At 35.4% G+C, this 15,335-nt stretch overlaps 1 protein-coding gene across 5 annotated transcripts in view; it reads right to left on the bottom strand.

The window, feature by feature from the left end:
* The window catches only part of SANBR (SANT and BTB domain regulator of CSR), a 68,291-nt gene extending 52,956 nt beyond the window's left edge, over positions 1–15,335 (bottom strand). The window contains exons 1-2 of one of the 5 annotated variants that reach the window (XM_074286999.1): positions 15,207–15,335; positions 6,608–6,763 (exon numbers count right to left, since the gene is read on the bottom strand). In XM_074286999.1, coding sequence (XP_074143100.1) covers positions 6,608–6,754 — 147 coding nt within the window. In that variant the 5' untranslated portion in view covers positions 6,755–6,763; positions 15,207–15,335. Of the gene's footprint in view, positions 1–6,607; positions 6,764–9,926; positions 10,043–12,904; positions 13,508–15,206 lie in introns of those variants that run through there. The other 4 variants (XM_074287001.1, XM_074286998.1, XM_074286997.1 and 1 more) reach the window with 4 other exon arrangements.

Here is a 15,335-nt window from a genome sequence, read left to right as displayed (position 1 = left end):
CTAATTATATACCCTTAAAAAAATTCATCTCTTTTAAAATTCTGTATCAGTTCTTCTTCTGCATCTCATTTGCTCAGTAAGTCCTGTACAGTTCTAATTGTAACTCCAGTACATCTGAAATTTTTTTTTTTCTTGCAAAATTTTCTCTTTAATCTTCAAAATCAGGCAATAATGTTCCATTGTATTTTCCACAAAAGATCTCTTTGAGGTAGTGATTGGTATAATCTTTCTATTTCTATCCCCCATCTTGTTCTAATTATTCTGGGATAATTTTCTTTGATGATTTCTCGCATTATTGTGTTTCTTTTTTTTGGTCTTTCTTTTTTGGTCACAGCTTTAAAATAGTCCAATTATTTTTATATTTTTTCTTCTTGATCTATTCTCCACATTTTTTTTTAAAAGAAGACATTTCACATTCTATTCTATTTTTTCATTCTTTATATTGTGTTTGGTTATTTCTTATATATAAGAAATGGTCTCATAGTTTCACTGGCTGCTTCTTTAAAAAAAAAAAATCAGGTTAACCAATGATTTGTTTTATGGAGGCTTTTCCCCATATAACCAACTTTTAGTTCTATTTATTAGTTTTCTTAAACTTTCAATTTTATTAATTTCTTTTTTGAGATTTTCAGGATTTCCATTTTGGTGTTTAATTGGGAATTTTTAATGTTTTTTTTTTTCCTTCTAATTTTATTAAGCTGCAGGCTCAATTCACTGATCTGCTTATTTTGTTATATTAATGTACATTTCTAAAGATCCCTCCCCTTTTTAAAAACATTCGTTTACGAGGTTTTTAGGCACTAATACATGGTTGGTTTTTGTAAAAGTGCTATGTAATCATGAGAAAAAGGCATACATCTTTCTCTTCCTATTCAATTTTCTGCAGAAGTCTATCATATCTAGTGTTTCTAGGATTCTATTTATCTGCTTAACTTCTTTCTTATTTACTGTATGGCTAAATTTATAAAGCTCTAAAAAGAGAAAGACGAAGTCCCTCTGTAATATAATTTTACTGTATTTCCTCCTGTAATTAATTTAACTTTTCCTTTAAAAATTTGGATGCTATGCTATTTGGGGCATGTCATTACTGATATTACTCATTGTTTATAATACATTTTGGAGAGATGTGGTTTACCCACTTATCCCTTTTAATTAGGTCTGTTTTTGGTTTTGCTTTCTTGGAGACCATGATTGCTACCTGCCAATTTTTACTTAAGCTGAAGCATAACAGATGCTGTTCTAGTCATTTATCTTTATTCTGTGTCTGTGTTTCTTATAAACAATATATTGTGAGACTGGTTTCTAATACATTCTGCTATCTGCTTTTGTGTTAAGGATAAGTTCATCCTATTCAGAGTTATATGAATCAGTTATGATTACCAATTATTCATTTCCTTTTTCTACTTTATAATTATTCTATTTTTTTTTTTTTTTGGTTTATCATTCCTTTTCTCTATTCCACCTCTATTTTTTGCTTTTGACCACTGCCATGTTTTATGTGTCCCTTCCCCTTTAGCAAATCCTCTTCCCCTCCTAATTCCCTGTTGGTTAAGATAGAATTCTATATCCAAAAAAGAGTGTGTATGTGTATTTTTTCCTTTTTGAACCAATTTAGATAAGTAAGGTTATCATCTTCCAATAGAAAAATATAAAGTTTAACCTTATTAAGTGTTTTTTCTTTCATATATACTTTATGATTCCCTTGAGTCTTGTATTTGAAAATTAAATTTTCTACTCAGCTCTGTTTTTTCATCAGGAATATCTGAAAGATATCTAATTTATTAAAAAATCCATTTTTTCCCCTTTGAAGGATTATACTGTTTTGTTGGGTAGGTTGTTCTTGGTTGTAAATTCCAGCTGTTCTGTTTTTCATAATATTATATTCCAAGACTTCTCCACCTTTTAGATGGTAGCTGTTACATCCTATGTGATCCTGACTATGGTTCCATGATATTTGAATGGTTTCTTTCTGAGTTAAGTAATTTTTCTTGGACCTGGAAGCACTGAAATCTGTCTATAATATTCCTAGCAGTTTTCATTTTCGGATCTCTTTCAGACTGTGATTGATGGATTCTTTCCATTTCTATCTTACCTTGATTCTAGGATATTGGGCCAGTCAAAAAAACTAATTTCTTGAAATAATGTCTAAATTTTTTCTTTGATCATCAATAATTCTTAAATTACGTTGTTGGTCTGTTTTTCTGATGAGATGTTTTACATTTTCTTCTATTTTTTTTCCCATTCTTTTGATTTTGTTTTATTATTTCTTGACATCTCAGTCATTAACTTCCACTTGCCCACATCCTATTTTTAAGGAATTAATCTATTCAATGAAGTTTTTGACCAATTTTACTTTTAAAGGTTTAATTTTCTTTAGTATTTTTTGTGCCTTTTTTTTTTTTTTTGGCTATTGTTCAATCATTTTTAGTCCTGACTCTTCATGACCCCATTTTGGCTTTTCTTGGCAAAGATACTAGAGTGGTTTGCCACTTTCTTCTTCAGATCATTTTACAGATGAGGAAACAGAGGAAAATAGGATTAAATGACTTACCCAGGGTCACACAGCTAATAAGTATCTGAGGTCAGATTTCAATTGAGGAAGATTTCAAGCCTGGCACTCCACCCACTGTGCCACCTAGTATGTCTTTTACCAAACTGTTGTCCTTTCATAATTTTCTTTCCTTGCTCCCTTTTATTTACCTAATTTTTCCTCTACTACTCATTTCTGAAAACACTTTTCGTTCTTCTAGGAATTCTTGTTGTGCTAGGATACAATTAAAAATTTTCTTTCCCTCAAGGCTTTGCTTGTATAGTGCTTTTGATTTCATTTTTCTTTTTCTGAGTTTTTTGTTGTTTGCTTTTTTTTTTTTTTGGGGGGGGGGCTATTTCTTGACCATGAATTTATGTTAAATGTGAACTCTATTCCCAGTGTGGGAGAGTTGCAGGGCTTCACAAACTTCAAGCTCTTTCATACTGCTCCTGTCAGAGTTATTTTAGAGATTTTGAAGTTTTCATTGTTTCCAAGTGATGTGGTCACTTCTCTCCTGGTCGCATTCTGGTCCTTATCCAGGAAGATCCCATGATCTCTTAAGATTGCAAATAATACTGCTACTCATGCCCCTGCTCCTTTGGAAGTAGAAATGCTCTTTTCACTCTGGAAATGTAACATAAAAGTGGTATATACAATAACACTGGCCAACAGCTTCCAATCCTATACTAGCACAGGGTGATTCCCCTTTGATTTCTTTCTGACCAGTAACTAGGTCACTTTACTGTCTCTGGTTGAGAGCTCTCAAAGCTACCATTGCTTCTGTTGTCACTCCTTATCCTCACTATTGATAATGCATCTACCTGGGCTCTGGGCCAGCCTTTACACCTTTGTCCACAGGTCCTTCTGACCCTCTAAGTCAGGGGTTCTCAAACTATGGCCCTTGGGTCAGACGCAGCCCACTAGGTTATGGCAAATGGGCTGAGGGGCGGAGACAGAGTGTGAGTTTTTGTTTTTACTATATAGTCCAGCCCTGCAACAGTCTGAGGGACAGTGAACTGGCTCCCTATTTAAAAAGCTTGAGGACCACTGCTCTAGCTTGTCATGAGCTAGAAGATTGTCTCACCCTGACTTTTTGTTGACTCTGCCACTCTAAATTTCAATCTAAGTCCTTATTTTCAAGTTTTTTGGAGAGGAATGTTGAGAGATCAGGTGAGTGCTTCTTCTACTCTGACATCTTGATTCTATTCCTGGAAATCTACCCAAAATCAATCTTTTAAAAAATTAATCTTTGAATATCATCTTATAACGTCTTTGAAAAATTTGGGCGGAAATATAACAGTTTAAACAATGTCACATTTTATCAATATATTAATTAGTTTTGCTGAATTTTTCTTTCCTACTTTAAAAAAAATTTTTTTTTCTTTTTTTAAATAAGGGATGACTGTGGGAATAGGGAAGGAAAGAGATACGGGGAAATTCTGGTGATATTAAAAAAAAAAAAAGATTTCAATAATTTTTTTTTTTTAAATAATTAACCAAAGGGACACTCATATGCAAAAATGTTTGTGGCAACCCTTTTTGTAGTGTCAAGAAACTGGAAACTAAATGGATGCTCATCAGTTGGAGAATGGCTGAATACATTATGGTATATGAATGTTATGGAATATTATTGTTCTGTAAAAAATGATCAGGAGAATGATTTCAGAGAGGCCTGGAGACTTAAAGGAACTGATGCTGAGTGAAATGAGCAGAACCAGGAGATCATTGTACATAGCAACAACAAGACTATACAATGATCAATTCTGATGGACATGGCTCTCTTCAACAAAGAGATGATTCAAACCAGTTCAAACTGTTCAGTGACGAAGAGAGCCATCTATACCTAATGAGAGCACTGTGGGAACTGAATGTAGACCACAACATAGCATTTTCACTCTTTCTGTTGTTGTTTGCTTGCATTTTGTTTTCTTTCTCAGGTTTTTTTTCTTCTTGATCCGATTTTTCTTGTGCAGCAAGATAAATGTATAAATATGTATGCATATATTGGATTTAACATTTTTTTTTAACTTATTTAACATGTGTTGGACTATTTGCTATCTAGGGGAGAAGGAAGGGAAAATTTGGAACAGAAGGTTTTGCAAAGGAAAAATTACCCATTCATATGTTTTGTAAATAAAAAATTTAAAAATAAAAAAAAACCAGAAAATTAAAAAAAAAAAGAATTACGTACATAAAAATGTTAATTGTTACAGTTAATTAATCAATTAATAAGGATCTATTAAATATCTACTTTTTGCTAAGCAGTATAATAGATGCTGGAGATAAAAAGTCAAAAATAAAACCATCCTTGCTCTTATGCTTACACTCTATTAGGGAAATACAAGTGTACATTTAAGCATATACAAGACAATTTTTGGGGAGAGGGGAATGAGGATAGGCCTTATTTAAAAGACAATGTCTGAGCCAAACTTTGATGAAAACTATGACTTCTAAGAGGTAGAGGTGAAATACATTTCAGGCACAGGAGGAGGAGAAAGCATCAGACTATACAAAGGCAGACTAATAAGTGGTACAATGAGTAACATCAAGCAAACCAGTTTGGCTGGACCTCATCATCTCTCATCTCTCTCCATACTCCAATTCAAACCCCAAATACCTGCCAAAGTGATGTTTCCACAGTGACTTTCTAGTCATTTCTCACTCTTTTATCCCCCTTAATAAATTCCAATAGCTCCCTATTACTTTTAAGATGAAATATAAATGTTTGACATTTAAAGTTCTTTACAATGTGGACTCTTTTTATCTTTCTAGTCTTATATATTTCACCCCTTCCATGTGCTCTAAGGTCCAGCCAGTGGTCTACTTGCTATTCCTCTCATGAAACTTCAGCTCTGTGGCACTGGCTGGGACACATGCTTAGAATGCTATCCTTTCTCACCCCTATCTCCAAAAATTCTAGGCTTTTCTATGTATTATTCAGTTCAAATGCCGTCTTTTGTAGGATGCTTTTTTGCCTCCCAGTTACTTGCCCTTTCTCCTCTAAAGTTAACCTGTAATTACTCTACATATAGCTTTTTTTACTGAACAATTTGACCTGGTCTGAATCATCTCATTGTTGAAGAGAGCCATGTCTATCAGAATTGATCATCATATCTTCTTGTTGGCATGTACAATGATCTCCTGGTTCTGCTCATTTCACTTAGTATTAGTTCAGTCAAATCTCTCCAGGAAACATAAATGTCCTCTTCCCATTAGACTATAAATTCCTTGGTGGTAGGGATCATTTTAATTTTTTCCTTTGTATTCCTAGCACAAATAGCAAAAGTCCTAGTTTACAATAAGCACTTAATAATAGCATGATTGACTAAAGCATAGAAATGGAGGTCAAACTGAGATTATAAAGGACTTTAAATGTCAAACCACAGGTGCTTGTACTTGATCCTGAGGCCATAGGGAGCCACTTTAGTTTACTGAGCAGAGAAAAACAAAAACAAATGATGCTTTAGAAATATCACTTTGGCAGCTATGTGGAGGAAGAAATGTAGATGGTAAGTGTTTTAAGCAAGGAAATTAACTGAAAAGCTAATTCAATAGTTCAGCTGATGAAGATCTATCTTACCTGGGATTTAGCTCTACTATGGAAGGAAAGGGTATAGATGCTGAGTTAGAAAGAAAACTTTGTACACAAAGTAATTCATTATTTCTCTTCTACAAATTCAGAGATGTAGGTTTTATTTTTAAAGCTGTGATTTATTTAGATATCTTTTACCATGTGTCTCTATTGGAAAACAGAATGAAAATTTATCAAAGTTCAATGAAGCAACTATATATGAAGTTAAAAGAAAGTAACTGCTTTTCTTATTTAATGAATTAACCAAGAATATCTGAAGCTGATTTGTAATGTGTACAATCTTGGGAGTGAATATTTATTTGTAAAAGTCTGACACATGGCATTTTAAGTTATATAGTCACACACATATTAAGTACATGTTTTTATATAAATTACATGTACTCATGTTTTAATATCTAAAAACCTATGTAATTAAAATATCTTAATATTCTAGTAGTTATTTCTTTTAATATTATTTTTACTGGATTTTCAGTTTGAAATTTTACCTCTTTTGATGTTAATCCAGGCACTAGCCTTGCTACTGTTTCCCAGTTGATAGGCTGAGGTACTCCAATTAAAGAATAAAGGAGCATGTCCAACACCATTTGGTTATTACAGAGAAAGTTATTGTTTTCTGAATATCCACGACTCATCTTTTAGAACTAAAAATAGAGAAGAAAAACATTATTACTTATAAAAGAAATCCGTAATTTTTCAATTCTTATATATTAGGGTAAGTTTATTATGAAGAATTACTTGGTAGCAAAATATTTTACCTAAACTAAATGTTCATATTTAATACTTAAAGTAAAAATACTTAAACTTTAAAGACTTGAATTGCATTGATATGGGTCTTACCTCTACAATCTTCCTAAGGAATAATACTGTCCACTCTGAGTTCTTAGAGTCATTAAAATTCATTATCTGTTGGCCAACGTAGTGGTTTTGAGCCTTTCCAAACTTAGCTAGGTAGATTCCTGGCCAATTAGTAGTTTATCAGTAGGTACATCTTAAAGACCGGAATATTTAAGGAAAAAAATCAATTTACACCTGAATAATCTTGGAAATCTCAACTAAAACAAGGGAGACTAACAAATTAAATATTGCTGATTTGTCTAGTGAATAGTATTTCACGAATAGCTGGCCAAAAATTGTCAAATAATGAGTAAAGAGCATGAGCTCAAAAAAAATGTTATATGGGTCAAAAGGAATTTTATCTGTTTTAATAGAGAACAAATTAACATGCTATCCCAGATGTAAAACTCAGAAGTATGAGAGCAGATGACAATTTACTCAGATAATTTGTTATTTCATGATATTCATAATTGTTACTATGTTTCATAATTAAGTATAAATGCTAAGCAGTGTGCCTAAATAATTATAATTAGTTCTACTTCTGTATAGCTTAACCAAAATTTTAGTTTTTGCTTTCTGTCAATAACATTCTCCATTTTGATAGTTTATTAAGTCAAAGTGTCATAGATACCAGTTTGCAACTGACCTCATATTCATACTTTACACTTTGAACCAGAAAGAAGTTTTCCAGTGTTTCTCAAATCCTTGTCCTTTAATTCAAATATTTGCTGACTAAGTAATTATCTGATTTCTCCTTTTCCTTATCCTTGGTTCCAGATTCAAAAGGACCTGACACTGGCAAATGAGTCAAAAAATCTTAGATTGCTTGTCCAAGACTTTCAAGTGATGCTATGTGGTTACAAATTGAAGGAGGTAACAATCTCCAAAGAATCTAAATTATGGGTGATACAAAGAGAAATGGAAAAAACCATGGTGGATATAAGTAGAGTAGAACATGAAAATGTAGTCAATGAAAATGTAGAAGAAACAAAGGGCAAAAAGAAATTATTCAGGAAAATTTTTGACTGGGGAAAAAAAGGTTTGTTATGTTACCAGAGTAAAGGATAACAAATGAACAAATGAACAGCTGGTATTCACACACATTAAGAGGCCCAAATAAAGCCTCTAAAAGATTGCAGTAGATCATCTATGGAAGATTTATGAGAGGACAAGGCCAAGGACAGGAATTACACAGTACCACTGAAGAAAGTACCTACATTAATGAAATACTCAAGTTCAAAGATCAATAATCTGAGAAGCACATTAAGCCTAATGCTATATTATTTAATGGCATTTTGTGCCCGCTGAGATATGAGTTTTGTTGGCATCCGGTGTTAATGAGGATGATTCCTTTATCAATTAGTTTATAAAAGGACATACTTTGAAATTTTACTGAATGCTGGCCCAAAGATGAGCCTTGGTTCTGGCCTTAGGGTAAACCTTATCTTTTGGCTGAGCTATAAAAGGAATTTCTCATTGGGAACTTAGTTCTTTCTATCACAGAGAGAGTGAGTAGATAGGACATGGTTAACTGCCTTTAATGAAAGGTGCTTCAACAGGAGAGTTTCTGGATCTCAAGGATAGACTACTTATCTTTTCTACTGCCCCATAAATAGCAGCTTTTTGGAACCAATAATAGTTCCTGGGGAGCTTTATGTGCTGAAAAAATACTAGCTATAACAATAAGACAAATCAATAGTACCACAAAATGGAAACAGAATTATTCCTATCTGCATATGATACTGGTGCAAAAAGAATAAACTGAGATGATAAACAGCTTAATAAGAAAAGATATAAACAACTGATAAAATAAAAAAGCAATATAAATTTAGAATTGGTCAGGATAATACAGGTCAGCTAGATGAACACCTTTATTTTACAAATGAGGAAACATTTTGGCTAGGTTATGTGACTTGTTTAAGTTTATACAAGTGGTAAATGGTAGTCAGAATTTGAACCCAGGTCTTTTACACAAAATCTTTATGCGGAAGATTTATACACAAATTGAGGATATCCTTGATGAGACATTAGCAACAAGTAAACTTTTTAATGAAATGACCTTTTTACATTTTATTCAGTTATCCATTTGGACACTATGTTATGCTAGCTAGACTAAATCTAATTTCTGCCACACTGCTTTAAAGTTTTTCCAGAAGTTCTTGTCCAAAAGGGAGTCTTTCCCCAAGTAATTTATGTTCTCAGATTTATTGAACACTGGATTCCTTCCTTCAATTGCTTCTGGATCTAATAAATGCTTCTTGGTTCTTATTTATCTAGTTGTTTCACTGACCTAGTTTTCTAATTTTTTTTTTTTTTTGTTGTTGTTAGTCGTTTTTCAGTCTTGCCCAACTCTTTCGACCCATCTCTTGGCAGAGATACTAGAGTGGTTTGCCATTTCCTTATCCAGTTCATTTTACAGATGAGGAAACTGAGAGGTAAACAGGGTAAAGTGATTTGCCCAGAGTCACTGGTCAGTATCTGAGACCAGATTTAAACTCAGGATGACGAGTCTTCCTAACTCTAGTTCCACCTAGCTGCCTTTCTATTAACCAATATCAAATAGATTTGATTACTTTTTTTTTTTTAATTATAGCTTTTTATTTACAAGATATATGCGTGGGTAATTTTAGCATTGACCCTTGCAAAACCTTCTTTTCCAATTTTTCCCTTCCTTCCCCTTTCCCTCTCCCACAGATGGCAGGTAGACCAATACATGTTAAATGTGTTAAATACAATATATGTATACATAGATTTGATTACAATGTAATTAATACATATATAATGATTAATATAATTTTCATTATTTCTCTTATATCCCATATCTTTTAGTCTATTAAATAAATTTTTGTTACTGTCTAATTTCATACTGTGATTAGTAATTGAATTAATATAGCACACTCTCTTTTTTGAATAAATCTTGGATCTCATTGATTTAGGATTAATTCTTCAGTGATACAGATCGCAACCCACCTGTGTCCTGCCAAAACTTTATTACTGAGGTTCCTCCCAAGGTCCTGGAGGCCTTTCTTCCTTTCTCCCATCATAAAAAAATGATACCACCGGACACACTGCCCATTTCCCTTTTCTTTGCTTTGAGCCTATGACTGGCCCTTGGATAAGTCATGCAAAGTCTGTTTGCTTCAATTTCCTCAACTATGAAATGAGAACATCAATTAATTAATAACACCACTCAGTCTCAGGATTGTTATGAAGATCAAATGAGATAATATATCTAAAGCCCTTATATTTTTTTGTCATACTTTTCTTTGATGACATTCTTTACTGGTGTATTATTTATTGTTTATATTGCAGCCTGCTCATATCCACCTTTCCATTATCCTCTATGTGATACATACTTTAGTTCTTAGAGTTAGTGTTGTTTTTGAGGTGTTGTCATACACAAGACTCATAAAATATTTGTATTGAAAAGATGGATCTTTATTGTTATGGGAGCTTGGAGACAATAAATTTTAAAATTTCCCCAGTGACCCAACTAACTTTAATTCTTCCTCCTTCCCAATTCTGGTCCATTTCATTTTCCATCGGTCTTTCCAGTTCCAGATGGACAAACTCTATAAAGTGCCTGTCCATTCAGTTACATGTTGAAATCTAGACAACAATTTTTTTGGTAATCTAGTTGTATGGATGGGCAAACCAAACCCCGGCAAATATGTAAAATTATAAAGCTTTTGCATAAATGGGATCAATTCAGACAGAATAAGAAAAACTTAAGTGGAAAAAATAAATCTCCAGGAACCTCTACAATATTGTGGAGATTAATACAATCAACCCATTGTCATCTGCAAATAGGAAGTACCTTAAATTCTCCATTATCCAAGAGTGAACACTTTGATTGAGCATACACATCTCCCTGTTGCTCACCTGGTATTAAAATTATTCTGTCTAAAAAGTCTCCAAAAAAGCACTTAGTTATGCCAAACAACTAATGAATAATCAAAAATCAGGCCAAGAGAAAAGGAATAGTCAAAATACACTTTTTTATCTTCCTGCATAAATATATAAACAAAAAAAAAATCCAAGGAGTTCCTATACCAATGAAATCACAGGTCTTGTCCTCATCGCTTATGGATTTTTAGTTTAATAAAGATAAATGTGTTACAACAGTAATTTTCAAATAAACAATGCTTCTATTAAAGTAATCTAAAAAGCAAGCATTTCAAGCTTTATTCCATTATCAACTAGTGTTATTTTGTAAAGAATTATTTCTTTCAATCCTAATTACCACAAAAACATCATGTTAGTTTAACAAACATTGAACACGTATTTATTAAAAGCACCTATATGCTAGGTACATAGAATATGAGGATTCAAATACAAGTAATTAAAAGATCCCTACTTTTAAAGAGCTGACATTCTGGAGGGAGGGGGACAAGTTTATGTATAAATATAAAGTAAATCTATAGAGAACATATACAAATAAATACAAAGTAGTTGAGTAAAGTAGGGCACAAGCAGTTAAGATGAGGCATGTTTTATGTAGAACACAAACTAATGTTATGACTATGTAATAGTTTTGGGTATATAGCATGTAATTAAAATTTTTAAAAAGGGGAACACTGAATCTAGAGAATGCCTTGCCCTACCAGCTTCATCTCTCCAAGAATATAGTTACTTTCCCACTTAACTCTAATGATGGGGCTTTGGACCAAAAAATTTTTGGACCAAAAAGACTGGCTGCATTAGAAAAAGGTTTAGAAGCCTCAAAAATTTGAATTATTTTCAATCCCTAATGCAGGCTTAAGGTGATCTCTGAGAACATCAACTAAAATTCACTTAGGTTGCTAGTGATTCACTAAAACAGAAAAGACCCTTTGACATCAAACCAGATAGCAACAACCAGATGGGACACTTTTGCCAAAGAGGGTGCAGGGATGTGCACCAGAGGGGTGAGAGTGGAATGGGATCTGACTATACTCATAAATAAGGTTGGTGTCCCACTGTCAGCCTTAAAAAAGATTTCAAAGATGGGGCTAGACTTCTGATAGGGAACTTACAGATAAGGACTCTCCTTCAACCAATGGGGGTTTCCTTTCTCCACAATTTATAATCTTAGGGAGGTATCTAAAGCACTGGGGAAGAGAGAGTAGGTAGGTGTGAGAGTCTCTCTCTACAATGCTGCCACTATTTATAATTTTGAGTAATTTCAAATGCACATTAGAGAGTACCGGCGATTGAGTCTTCTTGCTTCTCACTAAGGAGAAAAAAAATTGCATTTTCTATCTTCTTTTATCTTTCTCGATGATTAAAAAAAAAAAAAAAAAAGTACGGTGATTTTCAACACATATTGATAGGTTTTTTTTTTTTAATTGGAAAACTATTACATTCAATTTAAAAAAAAATTAATAGTAATGGAATTCTGACAGTTTAGGAAAAAATATTCAGAACTTGTGGGACGTTTAAAGAGTAACAATGTTACTCTGGTCATAGAAAATACCGGCTTAAAAACATTTTGATTTAACATAGAGGTTTAATTTAAAAAAAAAAATTTTTTTTAAAGACCATACCGTGCATGGAAAAACCGCTTCCTCAGCAGCTAAAACAATACGCAGTAAGCCGCTTTTGGGAAGATTTTGTTTGACTCTACAAAGGGATGCTTCGCTGAGTCCCACCCAATGAAGGACTAAAATCCAGCAGAACAGAAAGAAAGCGCTCAACTATGCGGACCGAAGTCACTCGATGAAGATTTCGTGACCCAAAGTCCCCGAGGGGTTCAGGAGCTCCAAAGGGGTCCTTGCTGGCCCGCCACCCCGGGAAAGGGACACGATCTCGACGGACAAGCCGTACAGGTCAGTGGGCAGCCCTGACCCTCGGTCCCGTCCTAGTTTAGCGGGAAACCTAGTCTTTCTCCCAGTTTGGGGAGGGGCTTCCCTGGGAGGGAGGAGGTATAGTAGGCGCCTGTCCCGGAGACGCACTAGCACCCTCAGTACCTTTCTTCTCCGAAAGGACGTAGTGTCACCCCAAAAATCGAAGACGGCTCCCCTCCCATGGGCAGGCAGGTATCCAGTTCGTCGGTGGCTGTGCCAATCCCCACCCCTCCAAGCCTCAAGATAGCCTTTCCGTGCCCAGAAGGCATCACTCCCAGGCCGAGGGCGGGGCCGTGGACAAAAGGAGCAGACGCCTTGGGGACCCCAGAGCCGGTTACCTCGGACGCCGGCCGTCTGTCTGGAGCAGGAGGCGGCGAAAGACGTCCCTCAGCAAGGGACCAGTGTCTTCAAGAAGGCCGCGGAGCCCGTCGCCCGGAGAAAAGAACGGAGTCGAGCTGGGCGCGGACTCGCTGATGAAGAACACGGATTCCTTGGCCCCTAATGGGGCGGGAACCGGCACGGAACGCGGAGACCCGCCCGGCCTCGCCGCCAGCTCTCTCACTCACCTGCCCAGGGCCGGCCTCGCCGCCGCCGCCGTGCCTCCGTCACCTGCTGCGGCCGGGGCGCCCCGCACACGCGCCATGAAGCTCTCGGACTCCCAGCCCGAAGCTCACAGCGCCCCTAACCCAAAGCTGAAGCCGGCGGCCGGCCCCACTGGAAGAGCGCGGAGCGAAGGCGGGACTGAGGAACTAGGCCGAACACAGCCTCACCAATCGTAGGCGAGAAGAGCAACAGGCGGACCAATAGGGGAGGCTTTCGTCGGAGGGAGGGAGGGAGAGGGACGCGTCGGTGTCCATGCAGCTGCCTCGCCTTTCCCTTCTCCAGTTCTTCCCTCCCACTCCACCCCTCCCCCCCTGCTCCCGTCCACGCCCCGGCTTGTCGCAGTGCAGCGTCCCCCGCCCTCCCGGCGTCTCATCTCCTAGCAACGAACTCCCGCAGGCGGGGGCCTGGGCAACTAGCCTCGAGCCCAGGTTTAGATAAAAGAAATTGGAAATTATATTTAGAGAGAAAAGGTAGTCCGTTAGGTCAGATGATAAACTGGAATTTATGTTGCAGTATTAATAGCTGACATTTTAATTACGCTTAAGTATAATAGGAAAAGTCACTTTCCCTATACTTCCTTGTGCCTCATTGAGGGGCACAGAGTTTTTTGTTGTTATTCCTGACCAAAAGTACCATCCTTACTACTGCATCTGTAAAACTATCACCTGAGTTTCCTTAGTTGAAATTTGGTTTTGAATGTCCAGCGTCTAGCACAATGCCTGGCACATAATCGTTTACTAAATGATTCCTAAATCTGTAAAAGTGTATCTGTGTGTGGTATTGAAGATCTTTAAAGCTTTTAAATCTAAAATCCCGTGATTCATTTATCTTAAGCACTGTCCTTGCCGGAATAATTTTTTAGAGTGCAAATACCTTTAGAAATAATAAAGGATCTCTGAAGTATCCTTTTTGCCCTAAAAAAATGTAATATTAATCTGCATCGTTACTAATAATTTAACATAAATTTAAATTATCAGATGGCTTTCTTCTCTAGAAGGACCCTGAAAAAGTTTGAAAAAGGCAAACAGCTGAGAGGTAATGAATCAGAGAATAACAACAGGGGTTGGATACTAGTTAACTTATTTAATAGGAGCAGTGGTACGCAGAATTGGGTAGTTTCCCAAGTAAAGAATTTATACATAGCAGAAATACTGTATGGTTTGAGAGCTACAGAAATCTCTTTTCAATATGATTCTCAATATATCTTTTCATTTCATATTTTTTTATAGGACTATAACTCTATGTATGGATCTCAAGGGACATCTAGTCTAATCCCCTAAGACGAGGAAATTCTAGCCCAGGCAGGTTATGAAACCTTTCCTTTTGTGTTTTCCAATATCACTTAGTAAATAGATTGTTCCCAAAGAAATTTTCCTTAAAAGTTTAAGATTTTTAGTTTTCTACCTCAGTATTCATTCTAGATCTTGTTATCTTATGGAGTAAAGACAATACTCTAAGTTAATATAAAACATAAAAAGATTTAATGCCCTTAAAAATGTACTAACATAAACACTGACAAAATTTTTGAAAATACACAAACTTTCTTAAGCTCAAAAATTTTACTTATAAAGTAAGTTGAGCTTAAAGCTCTCTCTCTCTCTTTATATATTAGCAAATTCATGTAATGTATCACAGGCAAAACTGGAAGGATTGGGGATAAGGTCACAGTCCCTATGAGAAAGCACTTTCTCTTTAAAACTTCTGGATCTATCAGTCCCTAATAAAAAAGATTTTAATATTTTTTTCAGTTCCATTTGAAAATTTCTTTTATTGATGAAACTAAAGGGATAATAATAATAATAAAATGATAAAGTTCCCTTACTTTCACAAAGCATTCTTGCGTCCCTCTTTGGTCTTATTTCTTCCAGGCTTCTTAATTTCTCTTTTCATAGGTGCTGAAAGTGTTTTTGTTCCTTCTGTGTGTTAAAAGCTGTACATTGCCCAGTCTGTT

This window comes from Sminthopsis crassicaudata, chromosome 2 (genome assembly GCF_048593235.1).
Source record: "Sminthopsis crassicaudata isolate SCR6 chromosome 2, ASM4859323v1, whole genome shotgun sequence".
NCBI lineage: Eukaryota > Metazoa > Chordata > Mammalia > Dasyuromorphia > Dasyuridae > Sminthopsis > Sminthopsis crassicaudata.
The sequence above is the reverse complement of the archived record's forward strand: the minus strand, read 5'-3'. Positions and strand labels throughout refer to the sequence as shown.